The 23,999-nt window shown below is 38.1% G+C and overlaps 2 protein-coding genes across 2 annotated transcripts; both read right to left on the reverse strand.

Moving 5' to 3' along the window:
* Positions 1-2,819: 2,819 nt before the first annotated feature.
* LOC139688131 (uncharacterized) lies at positions 2,820-4,970 on the reverse strand. Its single transcript, XM_071585558.1, has 2 exons — positions 4,956-4,970; positions 2,820-3,389 (listed from the first exon to the last, which is right to left on the reverse strand). The coding sequence occupies exons 1-2, from the start codon at positions 4,968-4,970 to the stop codon at positions 2,820-2,822; spliced, it is 585 nt and encodes a 194-aa protein (XP_071441659.1).
* A 12,095-nt stretch (positions 4,971-17,065) lies between these two features.
* On the reverse strand, positions 17,066-21,121 carry LOC139688132 (uncharacterized). Its single transcript, XM_071585560.1, has 2 exons — positions 21,110-21,121; positions 17,066-18,454 (listed from the first exon to the last, which is right to left on the reverse strand). The coding sequence occupies exons 1-2, from the start codon at positions 21,119-21,121 to the stop codon at positions 17,066-17,068; spliced, it is 1,401 nt and encodes a 466-aa protein (XP_071441661.1).
* Positions 21,122-23,999: the final 2,878 nt, after the last annotated feature.

The following is a 23,999-nucleotide window of genomic DNA, read 5'->3' on the forward strand; positions in this document are numbered from 1 at the left end:
ACTTTCAAAAGCATCTATTAGCAGGGGGAATAAATTTTTCCGACCTTCATCTTACCCTGTCCCGACAGTGGAAATACTAGGTGGTGATTGAGCATGTTCCCTATCAGACCAACTCACGTCAAATCGTCAGTTTTCACTTCTCCCTCGCTATTTCTCTTTCTCTATCAATACATGTGTCTTTTTAAATCAAATAGTCATGTATCAGCACCAAGAGTGACTTGATATACATCATGTTGTGGAAGAAATTTAATGGAATGCTTTTTAATTGGTACAGAAATAATCGCTGGCACATAATAGTTCCCTAAAAACTTCGTCTATCGCGATTAAGGGTTGAGTAGGCAGTTGAAAAAGGAGTGATATGGAAAATGGCTCTTAAAAATATCAGGATTGGTGCTACTTTTACTTATTGAAACTTCTCCCATTTTTTTAGATTTACCATAACTCCATATTATTGGTACATGTTTATTTAATTTCTGAAATTAAATTCCAAAGCTTCTTCTTTATTGGAATGTTTCCAATTCTATGGTCTTCAGAAATATTCGCTATGCAAAACTCCTAAAATGGAGCCGAAAAGGAAATTTCAACTAATAAGTCTGTTGATTTATTAGATTTATCACCGGAATAATTCTTCCTTGGGTATGTCATTTTTCAGCTGATTGTATCGATTGATTTTCATATTCGCCGATGCGCTTTGAAGACAGCTATTTGTGCTATTGGCAACTGCACAAGCCGCTCACCTCCATCTCTTGGTATTAAAGCGTTTCCTCCATTAAAATTTTTGCAATATGCATTGTGGGCAGTCCAGGACTCGCGGAATGGCAATCTCCGTCTCATATCTTTTCGAACTTTACGATGAAATTATGGAATGAAATAGCTCGTCATGGTGATGAGCCTAAGAGTTTCTACCCCTTAAGCACTATGAAAAGGTGAAAAATGTTTGGGTGGGAAGTGAAGTCTTTATTGGTGATCTCTAGGAGTAGTTCTCAAGAGGTTGTGTGAAAGGCACAAGAGTTAATTATTTCCGAGGAAACACTTTTCTTTTCATTTTCTCCCATGGAATTTGATATTCTAGATGTATAAAGCCTCAGGGCTTTATTTTTTCCAGTATGGAAACCCACTTCCTCTTAATCCCCTTTCACGCGAATGATTGTTTTTCGTTGACGACTTATTATAATTTGGTATCATAGATGAAATTGGTGCAAAAAATAATGCCATTTTACACGTACCTGCACATGTTTTAATTACACTCGAACGGATACACTCTTTATCAAGCAATAATCTCGAGAAATATTAGGGCAGTCAAGTTATCCTAACTTGAAAATCCTGAGAGGTGTGACTGTATATTGTCTTCCGTGTTGGCATTTGCAGCAATAGATTGGTGTATAATAATTTTGATGAGTTTAAAAAATTAATATTTTAATTCTTTTAAATATATGCATTTACTCAATCATTTCAATTTTAAATTATTTTGGCAAAAAAATCAACTTTTCGGGTAGATTGTCTCATTCCTCCTTGAGAAAACGACGACTCATATATCTTTCGGTGTGTCTCGTAATTGAATGGGATGGTAAATATGATGTATATTGTGCACAGTTATTGTACGAGGCTGGTCTGAAAAGTTTCCGACCTCATAAAATTTGAGAAAAAATGTCTTGTACATTTGTTAGGTCGGAAACGTTTCAGACTACCCTCGTAAGACTGGGGAAATGGTCAGTCCATTTATAAATCCCAGAGTAGAAATAAGTAACTTGTTAGAGAAAATTGATTTTTCCATTAGTTTGGTTGGAAATGATTTTTTTTACGCCTTTCCATCACTCTCAGTCAACGTCCTACTATGAACCAAACCTAATTTATCAGCCTAAAGGTCGTTTGACTGGCAATGATAGAGGTCACCAAGATTCAAGCCCAATGGCGTGTGAAACTCATACGTCAGAGTAGGGAAGCCAGTTTCTTTCCCTTTGCCGCCAATTGTTTCCCTGGAAGTTCTGGTGCCCGCAAAATCACTCATCTTGGTTAAAGCTGAGGTTGCCCAGAGGCGTCCGGAGGAATTGAACCCGGTCAGTAGCCCTACACTCAACCCACTAAGCTACCACGTCCTCTCTTACAACTATTAACTAAAATTGGAATGATCTCTGCCGACGGCAGTATATAAACGTAACTTACTGTGTTGAGAAACAACTAGAATAATAGTTGGCAAATAACTGTAATCACTAATAGGTAAATTGGTGAAATTATGAGTGATTTGGGGACTCTTTCGTTATTTTAGACATTACATTCCTAGGGCAAAGCCAATCGATTAGCGTCAAATCCTGTCTGTTATGCTTCGACAGGGGTGTGCGAAAGGGAATGTTGTGAAATGCAACTATTTTCAAGTTTGGTAGAATATGTTTAGCCGTATGCTTTTATATTTTAGTAATGCTTTATAACTTTATTGTTGAATGCATTGGCGGAGGTGAGCCCTACATCGGCAACGTCAGTGATGGATTGTTCACTGCCGTTCCTATCGTAAGGATACTATATATATTATTGTTCCTTGGAGTTGACTCATGTGTGTGTGTCAGTCTTACAAACAAGACAAAATTAATAAATTTCATGTTTAGAATCATCGCCATTAATTAAAAATAACCCTAGGGTTTGTGAGTGCCAGACGAAGCATTAAAGTTAAATCTCGGGTATGAGATGAGGAAAAAAGCTGATTGAATAAAATTCATGCATTATTTTGTTTGTATTGGTTAAATTTATTTTAGCATCCCTCAGAATACATCATCTAGTTAACAAAATGGTTGTTGTCATGGTCGATCGTTTCTCGACGCGCCTCTCTACTGCCACGGTCCGTATGATGGCTTGGAATGGGGCCCTGCGTTCCTGGAGCTCAGGGGAACTGGCGAATGCGCTGACTGCTGGGAGAACGTAGCCGCAGCCGCGGCGGCAGCCTTGGCCGCGTGGTTTCTCTGCTCAGCGGCCTCCCTCACGGCTTCTTTGGCGGCGCTCACTGCCGCGATTTCCCGGGCGGATGCGGCGGCGGCCGCTGCAGCCGCGTACTTCTGCTGGGCGACGGCGAGTTCGATGCGCTTGCGGAGGGCCACCAGGTCGAGAGCTGTGGTGGCATGGGCTGGGGAGAGGGCTGTGATGGGGCGGGGGGCCCAGGGGCCCGCGGCAGCCGCTGCGGCAGCTGCGGCGGCGAGAGGAAGTGCGGCGAGGGAAGCAGACGACGCCCAGGGTCCGGCGGAGGCGTCGAAGGAGTTTGGGACGGGGAAAGCGGGGAAAGGTGGGGGGTGGATGAGCCAGTCAGCTCCCCCTACGCCCACCACGCCTCTCTTGGTCTTTGGCGCCTCGTCGTTAGAAGCGGCGGACGGAGAAACTATGAGGAGGGTAGCGGCGATGGCACACTGCGGGAAAGATGATGAGGATAAATGATTCAAACGTTATACACTCCTGCGAAATGTATTAGTTTATGATATATTTGACGTTTCATTTTTACATGATCAGTACACCACGTTAACATGCATATATCGATTTGCAAATTCGTAGTTGATGCAAATCTTCATACTTTTTTGTCAATGTTTTAATTGTTAAAAGTCATAACTTAATGGTTTTATGCATTATAAAAGCTAGTTCAGTTATTTTTTACGTTATTTTGACACTACAAATATTTTTTTCTGTTCTGACAAAGTCAAATTCTTGGGTTGAAGTTTGTCCTGTTTCCCACTGTATTTTTTACTCTCAAAGGAAGGTATTTCGGTCAACCTGTCAGAAAAGCAAGACTCTAGCACGTGGTTTGCTTGGATGACTCCATTACGTTTGCTCTTAAATTATCTGAATGTATAATATTGCATTATGCACTAACTTTTCTTTGTACGTCGCCTGGCTCTCTAAACTTTTTGTACACTTTTCTTGACGTAATTTTTCGGCTCCCTAATTAAACTATATTTTGTAGGATAATCAATTACTTTTCTCGTTTTGATTTTTTACTTAAGAACAAAGTTTAATTTTTCCACTGGTCGGATGTTTTACCATTCTTTAAATAACGTATTGGTGAAGGCTTTCACTGCGGGAAATTTCATTTAATTTAAATTTATGCACAGTGAGATAATTTCATGTATCATTTAATTGACCATAGTGGAATATTTCAATGAATATTTGAAGTATTCTAATGTCCGGTCTCCTAAAAGGTTAAAGGTTAATGTTGGGAAATATAGAATATGCTAATGAATTCCTTCTTGCATGCAAGTATTGGTTAACTATGAGCATTTGAATCACACTTTCAATGTAACTCAATTACATTTTGCTGATTAATGTTCGGCGTCAGAAAGTACGCCGACTAATCTTACTGAGTACAAGGCTGCACATAGGCATTTCAATATTTGAAGTAACTTTTCCTAATTAAATAGGCTTTTCTCTCCCAAAGCATTAAAAAACGTAAGGTTTCTAATATTTTCTAAACAATGTAAGTTGCAATGAAGAATTTCTAGCAAAACTCAACCTCAAATGTATTATGATTTGTATTTATATTTCATTGAGCCAATGTCTATAAGTTGAATTTATTTGATCAATAAAAACGAAATTTTTCAAATAGAACCAAATTTTATAATTAGGCAATATAATTTTTGTACTGGTCGCTTTTAAAACCCTTCCCTTTTTTGTTGTCATATCTTTAGACAAAATTCAAAGGATTCTAGTTACAACGCAGTTAGTTCCGTGAGGCTGTATGAACCTAGATACGATACTATATCAATATGCGATGGCATTTTAGCCCCTTAAGTCTTCCTCTCTAAGTCAGCATGTAGGTATGAATTCATGCATCCTGTAAGACGCTCAGAGTAAAGTACTATTTTTCTGGGTTTCAAGATCTGCAGGTCTCTTTGACTTTAAGAGTGATGTATACGAGTAGGACATTTTGCGGCGGCTCAGGAACCGACTTTTCCAAAAAGATATGGGAAAATAAAAACTCTTACCAGAAAAGACTTCATGTTGGCGATGTCTCGTGGTTCTTCCTTGGTCTGAGAGTTCCTGAATCTCTGAAGATCAGCTGGGCTGAATGTGATGCTGGATGGTCCGTGTTGCGGGATATATATACAAAATTCGGACGAGGAGCATCTTCCGCAACTTCTACTCATACCTTTCCCTGGATTTCCACGCAACGTCGAATTACTTTGCCCCGTGACCCTCTTGACCGCTTCCCTTGCCTATGGTGGGATGACCAACGGTGGCAATTTCGGAGAGGGCGTGTCAATTTTGCCCTCGCGGAGTCGTGAACATTCTTTCATCTCTGTGGAATTAATTGACACGTAGGCCGTCGTCGGAGACGGAATTTCATCTCGGCGGGGGTGGCGGCATCTCGAGCTCCGTTACCCGGTGTCACGTCCCTCTTGAGTGGCGGATATTTTGTGCGTTTCACTTCCTACTTCTTCCTTGCTCGATTGCTATTTCGTCATGATCCTTTTCCTAGAAAAAAAATCGACGTGCGAGTTTCACTGGGTCGACAAAATACCGATTTTTATGTTTGTAAAAGGATAAGGTACCTAACTCATTGGACATCTACTGAAATAACGTTATTCAAAGTCTATCTCATGAATGCGATATCTTTCTGAGTTCTTAGCGTAAGGTTTTGTTGTAATCAGGTGAATTGAGATGGGAAATAAGGTCCGTAATATTTGTTAAAAAACTGGAGGCAATAATTGCATTAAGTTATTACTATTTTTGTGGAAATGAGTAGATTATTTTATGTAATGATTCTCTGTTGACTGATAATTCGACTATTGCTGTTATATATTATGTCACATGAACCATTGGTAAAAAGTGTATCATTTTTTCATTGGGAGGTAAATTTCATAATGCGATGACCTATAGAATTGCAACAACCCCCCAATTGAGCTTTTATTTACTTTTAATATTTTCACTTACCATACTGGGCTGATAGGCTAGGCTAGGCTACACCAGGCTGATAAAATTTACCTGATATCCTATCGGAATAGAATTAAATAGCTATCAAAGGTTTTTGTTATGAGGAAACATCTCTGTCGAAATAAAATTTCTCGGTAGAAAATTGCTTTCATGATTTCATCGGCCCATCTATGATTCACCAGTTTCCATTTCATAGTGCCCTCTTTCATGCGACTTAATTACCCAGTTTCATGTTCGGGAAATAACTGATTATGTGGAAATCAGTACTTTTTCGTATTAATTTCAAATCCCTAGGGGTGTTCTGAGAAGAATGGGTGGATCACGCTTTTTCCTGTCTTACATTCGGTTTATTTTGATGGTAAGTGCTGGAAAACATTGGAAGTAAATTCAATAGGATTTACTACAAAGATTTGCTAGTTAGTTTACGCAGTACGACTTTCCGGCATAGATATAAACATGCCTACCAGAAATAGCTTTAAGATGAACCGATGCTCATATTGCCGAATCTATCGCAGTTGGTATTTTGCCATTTTGCATTTCAATATTAGTAACTAGACACTAAATACTTTCAACGAGTGAATCAAAAGATCGTCTGGTACGAAGAAAACTTTACCTTTTAATACGCCTTCCTAAAGGATAGCTTCAATGCCATGAACAATATCATTTCCAAGCTTAACGAATGCGAAAGAGATTTTTTTCCAAAAGAAAAAACCCCTTAATTTCAATTGAAGCAGCTATTAACTATAGAGCTAAGGATATTGTTCTGTCCAGTATCTTCTAATAAGAATTAATTTCGCTTGAATTCATAGAGTAAATGTAATTTATATCCCGGAAAAACGTTAAGCAGCAGTTAGACTGGGCATAAGTTTAATTTTTCACGCGCTAAAGATAATGCAAGTATTATTAAAAAGTCAGACAAATTTAGGAGTACCTTTACATGTACATGCAACCTGTAGATTAAATGCCTGCTGAAAACCAAAATGTAAAATAGAGGAAGTGGGATGATGTTTATATTTAGAGTTACAGTACAAGAAAGTATATCTATATGAGTCAGAAAATGCATTTGATTTTGCCTGCAAAAATTACCATGCTGCAAATCGCTTAGGTCAACGAATCGACAAATTATCTTTTCACCATAATGCGATTGCGTATGCGTTATTAAAGATTATGCCTGGATTATGGGTGAACGAGATATGAACTCCCTCACTCACGTTATTAAAATAATTACTGCTTCGTTAACAATTTTATATGCAAGTTCTTCGTATTTGATTTGTTAATTTTTGATAATTGTGATATGGTGCAATAAATCAATAGCATTAAATTTGAATGAATTTTCCGATTAATTCGAATTGGCCTAAGTGGCTGACTTCATTTTAGAAGAAGGGAGGACAAGTGGATGCAGGAGATGCTGAGAGACATCGGGATACCGAAGATAGTGAGAGAGAGGATAATGCTAGGCAATCTAATTTCCATACTTCTTTTTCTTTGTAGTTGATATCCAAACGCGAGTTGCCGTAACTATCAATCTGCCCTATTATTTTTCTATATCATGAGTAAGTTGAAGAGTAGAATACAGAATCCATGAAATAGGTTTGTGCGTCACTCAAATTTTTAATTCGCTGCAGCTACTTCGGTATCGCAACAAACGCTGGGTGATGCCAGCATATTTTCACCGTACCTCTCTGAGAAAGAAATCACGGCCAAAAGTAGCACTTTGAGGAGAGACCTCTGGAATGTTGGCCATATTATTTGGCAACCATTTTCACTCCATTAGTGAAACACATATTTTTTCATATCCGAAAAAATAAGTCTATCAATTTCCTTTTACTATCTTAAAATCTGGTAATTGTGTCGCAATTTATTTTACAAACTTCCAAAAAAATTTCAATAAAAAATATGACTTTGTGTTGGGTAAACTTATGACAATGTGATGTATGCTTCCATGTAAGCTAACATGAAGAAAATATAATAGTTGAATCAGTTAAATTTAAGATCATAAGAGAGCATTTTTAAGAATCCTCACTAGCAAAAATAGTATATGAATTAAAAATTTTTCAATTTAAAAAACAGGGAAAGTATTACACTATAGATTTATGTACACTCGAATCAATATCGAAATCATGCGTGTAAATTGGTGCTATTTAATAAGATATTCCACGTTATATGTTGTATATTAACTAATATAGCATTTAAATCGTCTGATATATATAATGTATATTATATACATTATATATATGTATATGTATGTATGTGTGTGTATATATATATAATATATATATATATATATATATATATATATATATATATATATATATATATATATATATTGGCGGGGCAATTTGAAGATCTGTGGTTCAAGTCCCGGCCAAGGAAACTATTTTGCACTTCAAGCGGGATACATTTTCGAGTAGGGACATCATTGTGAATAGTAAATGATGCTACTTTTGAAGAATTGCAACGATGCTTAAATGAAGCCTTGGACCTTTTTTTAATTACCAAATTATGGAGGCGGAATTTTCGAAATCCGCCCTTAGCCAGGCGTTTGGTTTAGCCAAAATAATATATTGGAATAGCCCTGAAAGGATATTTTTTTTGCCCAGAGGACTAAAAGGTTTGGTTATATAAATTACTCATATCGAAATTACATTAAATTGCATTGGACGAAGATGAATACAATAGTACTGCTGGCGTACACTCTGTACAGCAGATGGAACGCCATAGAAACGTATGTTGATAATGTGAGAGAGGCTGTGGGTGAAACAGGAAATAACGACAATTTCTTTGTAGGAATTGTAAGTACGATAAGTGTTTTAGAAAAGGAGATCATTGAACATCACCCTTCTCTAAGTAAGGCAGATATTTGTGGTTCACATCTTAAAATATTTTGCTCTGTTCCATGGTTTCGTCTCTTATATTTGAAGGAAGGAGAATGGCCATACAAGTACGGGGATATGCGAGTGAATGACGGTTATAGTTTGATGCTGATGATGGAATATTATTCAGAAGAGAGGATGAAAAGAGTTAGAACAGGAGTTCTTAATGTTACTATGCTGGATGGCATAAGAACAGAAATGATGTATCGAAGGTGAACAATAGGAAGTCATTCATGTTCAGGAGAGGATGTTCCTAGTGATTTTTTCCTTTATTATTTTAGAGGCGTGACATTCATCTTTAAAAATTCGTTCAAGCTTTAATTATGCTTGATAGGTGGGCGTATATTTTCGTTTGGCCATGTAATAAGGCCATTTTTGGACTGAAGTTGGCTCTTTCTCTTTTTTAGGACACCAGGGTGTTCCAGGGTGCACGGTTAATTTTTCACGCATTATGTGACTAACACCCACCTACCACCCATGGGGTCAGTTTTGTAAATGCATTCTGCCTACCGTGCTTATTGCTAGTAAAAAAAATCAATTCATTGAATCTGTACTCTGTTCTACATAGTGAATAAAAATTCAGAGACCAAGCGTAAAGAAACAACTCATGTCACAATATTCATACTATGAGAGGCACAACTGGCAATATCGTGACCCCCATGATACGAAGTAAATATAAACTCCCTACTATTTTACGCTTCTCAAGCACGACATTGCGACATCTATGGCCTGCTTACCTTAACCTTCTTGACCCCGAACTCCAGCCGTAAGTGCGGAGATTGTAATAAAAAAGCAAGAGAGAGCAAGTCTTTCACCCCGAAGTTTTCATCTCCTCGTTCAGTTGGGTGAGGCTACTCCTCGCATGATTCGTTCCCACCCCCTTTCGTTGATTCGCGAACGCTTTGGAAACAAACAGGGGCGACTCGCAATACGGAGAATCAACGAAGCGTTGACCAAGAGCAAGCAGTCATACTTCCTCAATTCCGAAATCTCATCATTCCTCACTCATTTGGTCTGTCGGCTTCCTAACGGAATGGGCATAGTTTCGTAACCCCTCTCTTTCCTCCCCCCACACGGAGGAATGTGCTATTTTAATGGACCTTGCCTGCTTTCCAGTTTTTCCCTGTGTGCATCGTGAGAGCATTTTTTCGGATAGTTTCTTCAACGTCTGCTCGATCTTCTGCGCGTCAGGGAATGCGGAGGATGGGAAAATCTATTGTTCCGACTCGACTTAGATGCTCTTGATTACGGCGGAGATCTACGAGCCGAGCAGACGGATAGTGGTCGAGCGCCGCGGGAGAACGACTCGTTGGTCATGGATTTCATCAGAATTTAAAATTTTAATGGTTGAATACTTTAAATGGGACTGAGTGGGCGTAATTTTATTGACAATTAGCATGGTTGGTTTATTTCATTGACCGTCAATTTGTTCTTTTTAGGTGGAATCCGTTATCATTGCAGCCACCTGGTGCTGTGCAATTCTCCAGCCGGTGAGTACAGTACGCTCTCAAAATACCTCTGCCTATATTTACGCTTAGAATACATATTCCTTTGTATCTCCCAGCCTGCGCGAGAATAATGTTTATTTTTTTCTGTAAAAATAATGAGAATAATAGGGAGCCAGTTCAATAAATATTTAAATAAAACCCATTAACATTTTCATCCGAAAAATATACGGAGAAATTACAACTAGAGAAAATTTTACATATCCCCCCCACAACTATGCTTAATTTAATGAATATTTTATATAATTTTAAAAATCTTTGGTCTTTAGACTATTCATGAACTGTGATCAGTTTCAAAAACCTCTATGGGAAATCAATCCGCCGCTAAGGAATAATTTATCATCATCATTTGCGCTTCCTCGACCTATATTCCAGTGTTGGTAACAATACCTTTAAAAGTGCCAAACTTTAATCTTCCTTGAATACTCTTTCGTAGTATAATTGGCTGTAGGAATTATTTGATCGTAAAGGTAGCCATGTCGACTATTATCAATAACCTTAAGTATTTTCTCTCAAAATACATTGTACCATAGCTTCTTTTGGCACTACTGCCATATGTGCTTCTTTTATTGCCACTTTATATTATTTCATGTTCAAAAACATTCAAGTGTGCCTAAGAGGATTTGTTTTAACTGAAATACAACGTATCTGAAGGCGCATTGCTGAAGATAGTAATATAAAAGAGGATGTTTTTGTGCTTTCATTCGTACATTCTACTCACCTTAAGGTAAACAAACATATATTTCACTCATTATTGGAATTGAATCTCATTGGTAATTGACTGTTCAGAAATTGTCCTAATTAATTTTAATTGGTTCATATTTTAATTTCTCAAATATTGACTTAAAAACGTTCATTCAGTGACTAATTCCTGATTAATCGTTAGAATTTTTCAACCACCTAATGCGATGTTAAAGGAATTCTTCATTAGCATAATCCGACCGGTTACAGGGCGTAATTATGGAAAAAGCTTTCCCTATATTTCTCGTCTCTAAGTGAAAATAGTTTACTCTCACGACGCTGCAACTCTCTCCCGTCTAACCTTGCTGTATTAAAAATCTTTATGTGTGCGCATTAACTCCGATGGTGGTCAGTTAAAAAACCTCAATAAATTTACTAATCAGGTAGATGAACGCTGAGTAGTTTTCTAGGTTTATGATCTCACGAACCACTAACGGTTATCTGGACGTAGCCATCGTTTTCGTGTGATTGATGAGACAGTAGGTGAAGGAAGCAGATCGTGCTCTGGAAGTACGTTCCACCACCAAACACTAACAATTTCACCAATCTTAAATTGGAACAACACCGTAGCCGTTGAAGCCATCATTAGTTTAAAGAGAGCCCGATTTTTGACTGAGAGCGATCTATTTCGTTCCGTTTATTCATACATCGCAGGCCTGCTGCGAAAATTTAAAAAAGTTCTCTTCATTATCTTTCAGACCAGGTTGTGGGAGGGAAAATAGATTTCAATTGTTACAATTATGCTAGGTCTCTAAATAATTTTTGTATGGATTCGGCACATATCTTGTCATTCAAAAAAGTGAGGATATGCCATATAATCTCATGGAGATAACTTTCTAACGATTGCAATCAGTGAAGTTTGCTTATAAATTTATAGGGCTGCTTATTTGGCTAAAGAAGGGTATTTATGCGAGGAAAATGTACACGTAAATGTATAACAGAAGCGAACGGGGATATATAATATAATTAAAATTTCTTTCTTGTTCAATGAATGGAAATAAATCATTTTTGAAGAAACATTCATATAAAAATCATTTCAAAATTGCTCGTCCTTTCTCTAAGGTTAAGATTGCCTTAATAGGCGTTGATCATTTACATGCGCTGAGTTACATAAGCATTGGGTCAAATATGAGGCCAAAAAAATAATTTAAAATAGCACCGAACATCAGCAGGTACTCTTTACGTAGTCATTTTTTAGTTTTAAATTATTTTTATAAGAGATGTGTAAACGTCAATCAATGATTCTAGCCTATGAAACGAACTCTGCGTGACTTATAAATTTTCCAACATTTTGTAAAATTAACAATGTTTTCTTATTTCTAGAGTGAGTAGGATATTTTGAATTTAATGTTTTTCATCGTATAAATCAACGTCAACCTCAAAGTAATGTTGACAAAACGATAAGTGCATTTCTTTAGGTCTTTCTGGGAGGATATAACTTCTTAAGTTTTATTTTCAACTTCTTTGAAAGCAAAGCTTGAATGCGGTGAAAAAATAACAAATTCTATTATGTATTAAAATTTTTATCGCTCTATAATGTATTTCGATCTTTTATATATTATTCCAAGTTTGATTTGAAAACCGTTATCCTCTCACTTTCCCTTTTTTCCGGCATCACATGGGTTAATCTTTTTTAATCTGAACTTATTGTTAAAAGTAAAATTTTGTTACTGTTTATGTACTAAAGAATATAAAATTTCCTCTTAAATGGGAATTCATTTTGCTGAATTCTTGCACTTTAACCTTGCAGCTTAACTTCAATTAGAGATAACATAGCAGATATTTTAGGAGGAAATAGTAAATTTGAATGAAGAAGGTACATTTACGCTTGGTTCTTATTGTTTTGTATCAGGCGTAAGCGCGACCATGTTTAGCAAATTGCACCTACTAAATTATCATACAAATTGAAATAATTACCTCCGATAACTTTTTAGACTCAATTCTAAAAATTTTAAATTGAGATGGATTGCACTTTCATACCTATAACCGCTAACGATTCCCACATGTGTACCGATTCAAATTAAAACGCGACCTACGTGGTTAAAGTCCGTAACTATTCGAGTATTATTCACGCTCGGCAATATTTAAATAATTTTTACATCCTAGAATAAAAAATCTCAAGAATTTTGCAAATCTATTGCCATATTTGTTGGAGATTTTCTAGTTTCCAGATTTTATTCAGCATTCTAATCTACTACTATCTTTACCTTCGCCTGTTTAAAATCCTACTTGCCTTGAAATTGATGTGAATGTATTCGATGCTTATTCGTAATATCGTACATTTGAAAATTATATCCCTTTGAAGTTTCAGTTGCTATTATAGAGCATATTGTCATTTTCTCTCATGCACCATAAAGCTGATCGTTTTTATAGGAAATAATTTTTCATGCAGGTACATGCTTTTCATATATTATTATTCAAAATTCCAGCTTTTAAGGTATCAACTGGAAGGATATACAAGTGAAGGCGTCTTTTCCAGATCTGCTTCACTGAGTCGTGACTTTATGTCGTCTGGAGATGTTTTTGCCGAGGGTGAAGGGAATTGGCGACCTTGTTCTTCAAAGCAGCCCTCCAAACCGCATTAGCATTTTAGTTTCTCTCATCAATTCATGATTTAAAGATTATTAAGAGTAATTCTAAATATATTTTTAGAAAAGTATACCTACTTACGCCATGAAAATATGTCTTGGCACAGTTCATTAACCAGGCGCCTTTCAATCGACAGGCAAGTCAAGAAACAGGACCTACTGTTCCTGCTCTTTTACATGCATGAATGGCTTCTACTAACTTTATCAATGATGTGGATATGCAAAGTTTCTGTTTTACTCTTTAATGAGTCATTATGCATTCTTTCTTGAGACTTCTGGAACAGTGTTTCGAATGACTGAGCATTGCTTAATCGGGAAATGGGAACGAGATTATGAAAGGGCAGATTGGAGGGCTATAATGCCTACCTCCTACGCTCATTACCCTCGGTATTTACTTTTTGTAGAAAAACGTAAAATTCTGACTACTAAATTGCATAGTAACTGAAGAGTTATTGAATAAAATAGTAAAAGGGAATATTAAAAGTATACCTATCCTTAACTAAAGGAGTAAATACCGTGATAAGATTATACATCCTTCTGACAAGGTATTAACCTATTCCTTATTTTGGATATAGTGGGTTCTAAAAAATACCAATGCAGTGATAAAATCCCGTGGAGTTATGAAACATAATTTAACGCTCAAGGTTTCATTAAATGAATGACACTTGTCATATCTCAATATGCAAAATTTTGAGATGCTACTGTGGTATTTTATATTTTATGTATATATCAGAATGCTCGAAAAATTGAATTCACTTTAATCCTAGAAAAATTTAATAAGATATGGAAGTTTTAGTTACAGGGAGGAAATGAGGTTTAAATCTATTTTATAGATCAAGCTGGGGCACTTATAAGAGTTCAAGTTCTTTTTCGTCTTTCAGGAGACGAGTAAAGAGTACTATTATGTTACTACTGACAAATGCCGTTGATCTAAATGTACAGGTAAACCTGTAGGCACAGGTGTAACCAAGAAATAAGAATGTGAAAAGTGGCCTTTGACTTCATTCTGTTCGTCATTAATGCTTCTAATTAATGTAGCATGTTTCCAAATCATATTTCATTGAGTGTAAAAATATAGATATCCCTGAATGATATATTCTCAACTTTAAAACCGAACTGAAAATAGTTTCTATCCTTAACTTAATAAATGTTAAATCATATTAGGCATCCTCTTTTTCTAGTTGTCTTGATCGACTTGTATTTCAAAACCACCGGTTAAATCTTTCGATGTGTCTAGAAGAAAGTATGTGCCTAAATGGCTGTTGAGTGATTAATATTCTTACCTTGGTCTATGTAGGACTTATTCGGAATATTTAGGGTAGGATATTGTATTTAATCCTTCCCAAAGGGCTACAGGATATGTAGTAAATCTTTGCTTTCACTCCGGTTACTACGCGGTTGTCGTATGGCTAAAGCTTTAGCTCAGAGTACTTTCTATTGAAGAGGATAATTAATCTAAGCCCTACCTTAAAATTTATTTACGGCAACGTCAGTCCTTGCTTTCTCTGCATTTAGCTATATGCCTATCATTCCTATCAAATAACTACAGCTGTTCCATGCGCACAAAATTACTTTCCAAGCAAAGAATGTGCAAATTTTGTGAGAAATGATGGTACTAAACTTGTTACACTAACAGGTGTTTAAATAATTCTGATAAAGTTTGTTTTAGAAAATACATTAAATTTAACTAATGCTTCTTCTTTAGTTACGTTTCCATTTCGATCCCATTTTAAATTCATTCAAGAGCTGTCACATCGCCTATTCACTGTGCGAAAAATAATGAATACGATCTTCTGACTAATATCAGTAGAAGAAGTTATTAATATAGATTTTCCATAATTCATAATTATTAATCGACTAATTTATAATGGGATTATATTTTTCTATTTCACATGATGAATATCAAAAGGCTTATCGGTATGAGATTAAAATGCTGATATATAGTATATTATGCTTTTCTCATTAATTTATAACCGCCAGAATATGCTTTTTGGTTTTTGATTTAAAAAATTTAACTGCTCCATTCCCGAATTTGGTAAAATTGAATAGATGTCGAACTGGAGGCCTTTGAGAATAGTTTCTGTCATTGAAGGCGCATGTCGGGGGGCAAAAATTGATATAAGCAATTCAAGAAAATGAAATGAGAGAACTTCTGTTTTGAATACATCTGTGGATTTGGAAAGTTAAATATGATACGAATTATCGTACAACTCACACAATTGAGCATTGAAGTGTGTAAATTTCATCAATATTTGCACCTTATATCCTGAATAGGTTCGATTTCCAATTGGCATAATAGGCAATATCGGCCTTAAAACTATTAAAATTGTAGAAGCGTATAGAAAATCCGGAACGAGAACCTTTTCAAGAAAATATAAAACGAGTCACGGAGTAATTATATTCTAATCCGAAGTCAAAAAACAGTTTCAGGGTTATCAGAGACTTTTTTAGTAAATAATTTTTTAATGCCTTTGAAATAAAACGAATATCGTCTATTTGATCTCGTGAACGTTTTTCTGGTGTTAACATAATAGGTACTTTAAAAATCAAAGTTCATAGTAATTAAAGTGAATTGTAACCTCCAATTGTTGGTGAATGAATCGAATGCTCCATGTATTTAAGAATTTCGATCGTTGTATCTACATTTTGAAGGGATAACTGTCCTCATAAGCATGTTATGTTAATCTGCTGAAAGAAAGAAGGTGAGCAATCAATATTCTTACTAGTTAACTCTGCATGTAAAAGATGAAACTGTCAAGAAAGGCGATTGGAGCTGTATTTCATAAGGGAATATTAATAAAATAGCTAACATGATCGTTTCTGACGAATGCTAACTGAAAAAAACACTGGCATTCAATATTATTTCAATGATTAATAATGTGTGCATATATCTGTGATGATATTTATGAATAGGCTACGTAAACAATATTAGTTTTTAACATAATCGCGCAATTTAAATGCGATTGCCTTGACAAAGACAAAATCATAAAACCTGTCGTGTGAGGGCGGGGAATTAAAAAATAAAATCGTTTTGATCAATTATGAAGTTGAAAAAAAAAACGTTCTTCTTCATCTGCTTTTGGACGAAAGGATGGGATATTTTTCACATTAATACAAAGCATATTTAGTTACAAAATATATAAAATATATTAAAATTAGCAACAATATGTATCTCAAACACACACATGAATGGCGAATATTTTTGCTAAATGATTTGCCGAAAAAGAATGAGAGGATGTGGCAATGACCTCGGAGCATAAGAAATAGATGCTCCCTTCGTTTCAATGAATCTAATGGAAAGTCTCCGCCCGGCCATCATTCCGTAGGCTGCTCTCCTTCCCGCTCCTCCCTCACTTCTCCCCCTCCTCCGCGGGGCAGCTTTCGTTCTCTTGTTCCGGCCTGGGAGAAAAATGAAAGTTCCCTCGGGATAGCGAAATCTGTCTCTCCCTCTCCCTTAGGAGGGCGTGTAACTTCCTTTCTCGAAGGCCGGCCCCGCCTGTCCCCTAGCCGGCAGCCTGCTACCTCTAACCCTCACCCTCTTCAAATCGACCGCTGATAACTTCCCTGAGTCGAACTGGTTTTGCACCCCACCGAAGCCGTAGATGACTTGCCCCCCCTCGGGCAGGGCTTGAAGGGCGACCCTCTGAGGAGCTTCCACCTCGGGGTAGAGGAATGGCTGCTGGAAAATGGGGCGCGACGGTTTGAATGGCTCCGATGAAGCTAGCTGTTGCTTGGGCTCCGGAACGTAGCGCTGGACGGCTGGTCGCCTCTGGGCTAACTTCGGTGCCTGCTGGATTTGCACCGTCTTGGGATTCTCCTGTAAGGCCTGAGCCTGAGCCGCGTGCTGTGGGTACTGCTGCTGGAAGAGCTGTTGAAGCTGCTCGGGAGAGATCTGTGGGATGTATTGGGGCTGTTGGGGCAGCTGGTGGGCGAACTGCAACGACTGTTGTTGAGCAAGGTATTGTTGGGGGATTCGGGCCTGCTGAACGATTTGCTGGGGGTACTGGGGCTGTGGAGAGACCTGCTGGAGATACTGCGGTATCTGATAAAACTGTTGCTGAGGAGAGTACTGAGGGACCTGTGGGGCAACCTGCGCTGCCGAGTACACTCGCTGCTGTTGTTTAGGCGGCAACTGAGCCTGTGCCACTGCTTGGGCTGCCTGTTGCTGCTGTGGTAGGAAAGAATGGGTTATCAACTGCTGTTGAAGTTGTTGTTGCAACTGTTGCTGTAAACTGTTTTGCGGGGCGGGTGATTTTTCCAGGGCAGGCTGAGCTTGGATTTGATGGTATTGGATCTGTGGTGCTGGCGTTGATTGGGCTGGAATCTTAACAGCCGCAGCTCTGTGCTGCGGTGGAATAGCTGGTGCGGCCGGTAGTGAATAGGCCGCAGGCTGGGCGACTTGGGACGGTATTCCTTCCGCCCCTTGTCCCAAAACGCCGATGCTGTACTGAACGGGAATTCCTTGACCTTGTGCAGGTCCATAGATACCGTGGGCGAAGGGCGCCCCTCCAAATTGAGCCTGCTGCTGCCCCAGGGCTTCGAAGAGAGCAATCTGCTCACGCTGGCCCAGGTAGTACTGGGGCTGCGGAGCGGCTCCTTGAATTTGAGGGTGATAGCTTGGGATTCCTTGAGGTTGTAAATAGTACTGCTGGGGTATAAAGCCACCCTCCTGTTGAACTACGGGCTGTTTGGCTGCCGCCGTAACTGCCGCATTCTTCGCTTCCTGGGCTCCCCTGTTGTTGTCATCCTCAATATCCTCTAGTCGAATTTTCTGGACAGCCTTTGCTGCGCTTGCATATTGCAGCAGGAAACATACTAGAAGTGACCATGCGAAGGCTCTCGACTGTTTGAAAGAAGAAATCAATAATTATGTTTATAAATACGAAGAATACATATGAAAATGCATCATTATTTATAATAATACTCATCTCATTATAGTAAATTATTATCTCTTGCAATTAGAATGAAATAAATAATTAAAAAATGGATGCTTGGGAAAAGAATTCACAAAAATATCCTCAATTTTTATGAGATTGCATTCAACCTTTCCAAGTTTAATTTTTTTTTAACTTGCTAGGTAAGAGAGTTAATTTAATTTCCAAATGTTTAATATTTTGTTTTGAATTTCTACACAATATTCTCTATTTTTGCGAGTAATCAAAATGGAGAAATCCATAAATTATGCCTCACAATCAAGATGGTCGTAAATGATCTTTATGTTTTATGTACACATCGTATGATCCTACAGGCCTTGAAATTTTGTCATTGACTGTCTTATTACATTTCCCGTCAGATTATTTCAATGCTAATAATGCTAAGGTTACCCTTATGAATTCAGAGAATTTTTGGCATTGATCCTTTCGCAGCCAGAGATCAATTCGATTCTTCGGGGACTTCCACGGTATAGCCAGTAACCCCGAATTACTCTACCTTCACCCCTAAAAGACTGTGGTTTACCTGTAAACATAGGGTATTTATTCAACTTGCCTCCATGATAGCCTTTCTTAAAGAGTCTATGTTAAATTTGATAAACTATCTTTGATCTTTATTTCTAAATTTTCAATATTTCTTCTGTCCGTGAAACTTCAATTATTTTTACCTCTCAAGTGTTTGTCAAAAACCAATGGTCATTTTTCAATTGAGTTGGGCTTCTAAAGTGGGGAACAATATTTTCTACGAGTATGGTCATCTGATTTTAATAATAAAATTAGTAATGCTAAGTTTATCTTATTTTCTATTATTTTCTCGTATTTCTTAGATATTTTTATTTTTAACATTCAGCAGACTCTGACCTCGCTCATAGCAGAATTACCTATGGATACCTGTTAACAAATTATTTACACCTGAGTTACTAATATGAATTTGTTTATCATTTTTTTACGTTAACATGTATGATTTAAAACACATGTAATTTTGAACCATTAACATTTACGATATTTTAACCATGGTATTATTATTTAATAAGAATTAAAATTTCCAATATTAATTGCTTTTTAGCCAATATTATTTTACTGTTAGTGATTAATTGTAGTTGAAATATTTGTTTCGGTGACACTTTGAAAAACTCATCCGTACTAAAAGAAAAGGATTATTTTGACGGAAGTGGAGGTGGAAAACGTAAAAAGGGACATACATTTATTTTACTGATATTTATATCGGGCCGATATTCTTCAACTTGTATGCCGCATGATTTTAGTGATAATAGCATGATAATGTGATAATGATAATGACCTTAAAATGTAGGAATTGAGCATAAGGGTGGTGGCTTAGGTCGAGGGAATCGCGGAGAAGGACATGACCCATTCACTTTCCGCTCACCTCCTTTCGAATTACAAAACGAATTCTTTCCCACTGATGCGTGAAATTGGAAGGGGGTGGAAAGCGAAAGTTACCAGAAGGGACGTTAATTCACATTCGTGAAATTTGTGTCTAACATTCAATTTTTTGCCTTTTCGTAATAAATTTTTTTGTCACACTTTAAGGTTAAACAATTCGTTAAAGATTAAAGGGTGCTAAATTAGACGTATTTCCGGAAATCCTACATTGGCATGAAGAAATTCACAAGCATAAGAAATATAATTCGCCACAATATTTTGTTTATTGCTTGTTGTAATCATAAAATTATCTCATAAAAATCTTTGGGCAGTTATTTCGATTTTTTAATACTCCTTGGTGCAAGATATGTTTCAAACCTAATAATATCTCTGATGATCTGATATCGCTTTTACAAAAGACGTTCGAATCTATAATTTCTATTCGAATGTTATCAAGTTTCTTGAATGCGTACAAATAATTTGCATACCAATACTTAAAATTTAAACATAAGTAAATATGGAATTAGCGTTGAAATTCCATATTGGTGATGGATCGAAGTAAGTACGCCAAAATGCACTCTCATACTGTAACTTGAATTGCTTATCTAAACTAAAATTGGAACCCTAAAAAGACCAGAACTTGACCCTGGAAATTGAAAAAAATGAGTATTATTGATGCAAGCACGCTTTTAATTTCCCAATTGGCTTTTAATTCACCTCTCATGAGTTCAAACGCAACTTTGAAGTGATTGAAACTTGTGGAAAATTATTGAATTCTTTTATTAAAATTAATAAAGATCCTTATTCCCATCTGCATGGATATCACTATTTTTTGATAAAATTTTTCCTAAAATTTAAAATCAAATAAGAAGTTGTTATTTTAGCTTGGGAAATCTAAGAATAAACCTTTCACGCAAAAATTGAGAACTATTCAAATACCATCTGAAAATGAAGGAAATGCACAAATTCCCTCTCTACTCCGGCACAATGCGATAGAGATCCTAAATCCGTGGCATGAAATAAATAGGCGATGATATCCACAAAATGAGCACTGCACAAAACCCTCACGTTTTAGCAACGTGTTCTAAAAACCATAAATCTCTCCTTTGGTGCAGGGGCGCCTGTCGTGGAAAACTAATCAATCACAGGGTATCGAAAAGTACTGCGGGTGGCAGGTCACTCACCGTGTTTGCCATGGTAACCAGTGGGTATGTGGAGCGGTGTCAAGAGCGTTAAACCATTCAGCGAGCGCACCTCCTATCCCCGTGCGGAGAGCTTGAATTTCAAATGGGAATTGGAGCTAGGGGCATAATAACTCTCTCCCTTTATATATATATAGATACTTCCCTATGGGTCCCTCCGTGGGAGGGGGTAGATGTAGGGAGGAAAGAAAATGGCAGGAAACGGGAGTGGGGGATTGTATAAGCCTACGCTCCTTCCCATCCGCCCCCACCCGTGTTCCCACACCCCCACTCCTCTCCACACCCTCCCCGCCTCTCGCTTCGCCTCTTAAAGTCCCCCACCCACCCCGCCCTCTCCGCCCACCTATCCTTCACAGCCTTCCTGACTATCCGCCACCCCTTCTCCTCCCTTGCCCGTGCACCGATACAGCCTTCACGAAGGGGCTCAAAGGGGCACGGATACGCCCGAGACGCGATCACCTCCCGTGATGCAGGGAGCACTTCGCTAAATCGCTTCGCTTTCCTTTCAGGCTAATGCAGATTATATTACTCTCACCTCGAGGTGCCGTGACTCCAATCCGGATACTTTGTCGCCAATTTCAACGACTTTTACTTTTGATTTTCCAAGGATAATAAGCCATCTATTTTCCGGGATGGGGGATAATTTCGATGGCTTAGGGGCAATTAAGGCATATTAATTGGAAAACGTGCTTTCTTTTGGTGTGGTTGGAAGAGGCCCAAAATCATTATAGCACGCAATTATTAGGTTATTCTTTTCGATTTACGTCATGCTATAACCATGGTATTTCACGGGAGTCAATTTCAGGAAAATTTGCATAGGCTAATCATCATTAATATTTGATTTCCCTATCAGGTACTGTGACGATATTATTCGAGTAGAGAAGATGAGTTTTAGGCGTGTCTCATTCACTAATTGGATTCTTATTAAAATATTAGAGTTATCTAAACGCGCTCTTCAATATACATACACGCATATTGGTTTATGTTGTCCGGGGAAATGGATCTGTACCGAGCCGCCATAAGGGCGTGTGGCAGGAGTGTTAGGGCACAAGCCATAAATGCAGAAATGTTGGTTTGCACATTCATTTGAATATATATATATATATATATATATATATATATAAGCACACGCACAAAAGTAATCATGCACATATGCCTTTTATTGTCTGTAAACATCATGCAAGAAATTTGGGTTTGACTAAATATTTGCATTTTTGTTTTTAAGAAATTTTTTTGGGGCACTTGGTTTCGATTTTATTGTTTATCTATCTAACAAGGAAATAACGATCCTTAACTCAGTATCTGACGGCATTCATCATTCTTTTTTTATCTATAATTTCTTACATCTCTCTTTTTTTAGTCTATAATTTCTATTGACCAGATCTTTTTTTATCTATAATTTCTTACATTTCTCTTTTTTTAGTCTATAATTTCTATTGACCAGATAAAAACATTTAAAGTTCTGCAAGAGTAGTTCTTAATTGACTTATAATTAGGAGTAAAAAAATCTAGTCATGAATTGTATCATAATCCATATAGTAACTAAAAAATCGTTGCGCTACGCTTTCAAATACAAATTTGGCAATTAGGTGTATTCGCTGAGCTAATTGCGTAGCGCTCGAAGTTGAAGTGGGTGCGAGGACTTCGCAAGAGTTTCAAGAAATTCTCCTTCTTGATTATGACGTGGTATGCGCCGAAATGGAAAATACGAAAAAAAAGAACATAAAAGTAACTCCCGACTTGTTCTCACGGAACCCAACGTCAACTTCGACCCAAACCCTTCGGCAACTACGCACGTCTCCACCGAGAGAGCATTAACCATGCAAATTTCGTGTTTTTGGTCTTGTGTTCCGTTTTCGCGGCAGAAATTACCCCGTCCTCACTTCTCCTCCCCCCACCCCTCACAGCTCTCCCTCTCCACCCCCTTTCGTCGTCGCCTTGGCCGAGCAGCACGACCACCACGCCCTAGCGCCTCGCCGTTGTTATTACCTACCCTTCTCGTCTCGCATCCCTCCTTTTCCCTGCCACCGCCGCCCACCCATGCAAAACGGAACAGGTATCGAGTGCCCGAAAAGATTTTCGGACGTGTATACTTCCCGAGCCCTCCTTAGGTCCACTTGACCCCGAGACAAGATTTTCGACCCCGAGCGAACTATCCCACACGCCCCGGCGTTGGGATCAACCGGAACCTGGACTTCCTTCCCCCGTCGCCTTTCCGTTTGCTTCTTTTCCGAATCTCATCCGCTTTCACCCATGCAGAGCCCGCTACTCGACACGATTTCTTTTTTCTGTCCCCGTCAGCAGAGCATTCCGACGAGCGTTTCATTAGTTTTTTTTTCTCACATAGGCGAGTTTCCACGATCCTGACAATATTTTTCCTCCGACACTCCTCCTCTCCCTCCCCCACCAACCTGTCCTCACCCACTCCTCCCATCATCTCTTCCCTTGTCTCCACACGCATCCACCCACGCACACACATATATGCTCACACATTCTCTCTCTCCCTAAAATTCCTCCCACCGCCCCCCTTCTCCACTTCATAGTCACAAAGAATAATTTCTCGGGACGTTTCGTCAAAACTCCGCGACTTTCGATTGTTTCTCAACGCGGTCTGATTACTCTCTACTCCCCGCCGTAGAGTGCCCGTCCGTTCCGACCTATCTGCTTATCTGTTCCTTAGTCTCCCTTCACCCCTTCCCCCCTTCATTTTCCGATCTCAGGCAGTCATTGTGTTTAACCTTTTCCCCTCGCGCGTTCGTTTTCCTCTTTCCACGTGATCCACTGCCTTTCGTTCGCTTCGAAGGCTGGATCGCCCTTTACTCCTCAATTCCCATGGCGAAAGGTTTTCGCACACCGTCTTGAAATCGTGATT

This window comes from Hetaerina americana, unplaced genomic scaffold, assembly GCF_022747635.1.
Source record: "Hetaerina americana unplaced genomic scaffold, ioHetAmer1.1.p SCAF_2, whole genome shotgun sequence".
Taxonomy (NCBI): Eukaryota; Metazoa; Arthropoda; class Insecta; order Odonata; family Calopterygidae; genus Hetaerina; species Hetaerina americana.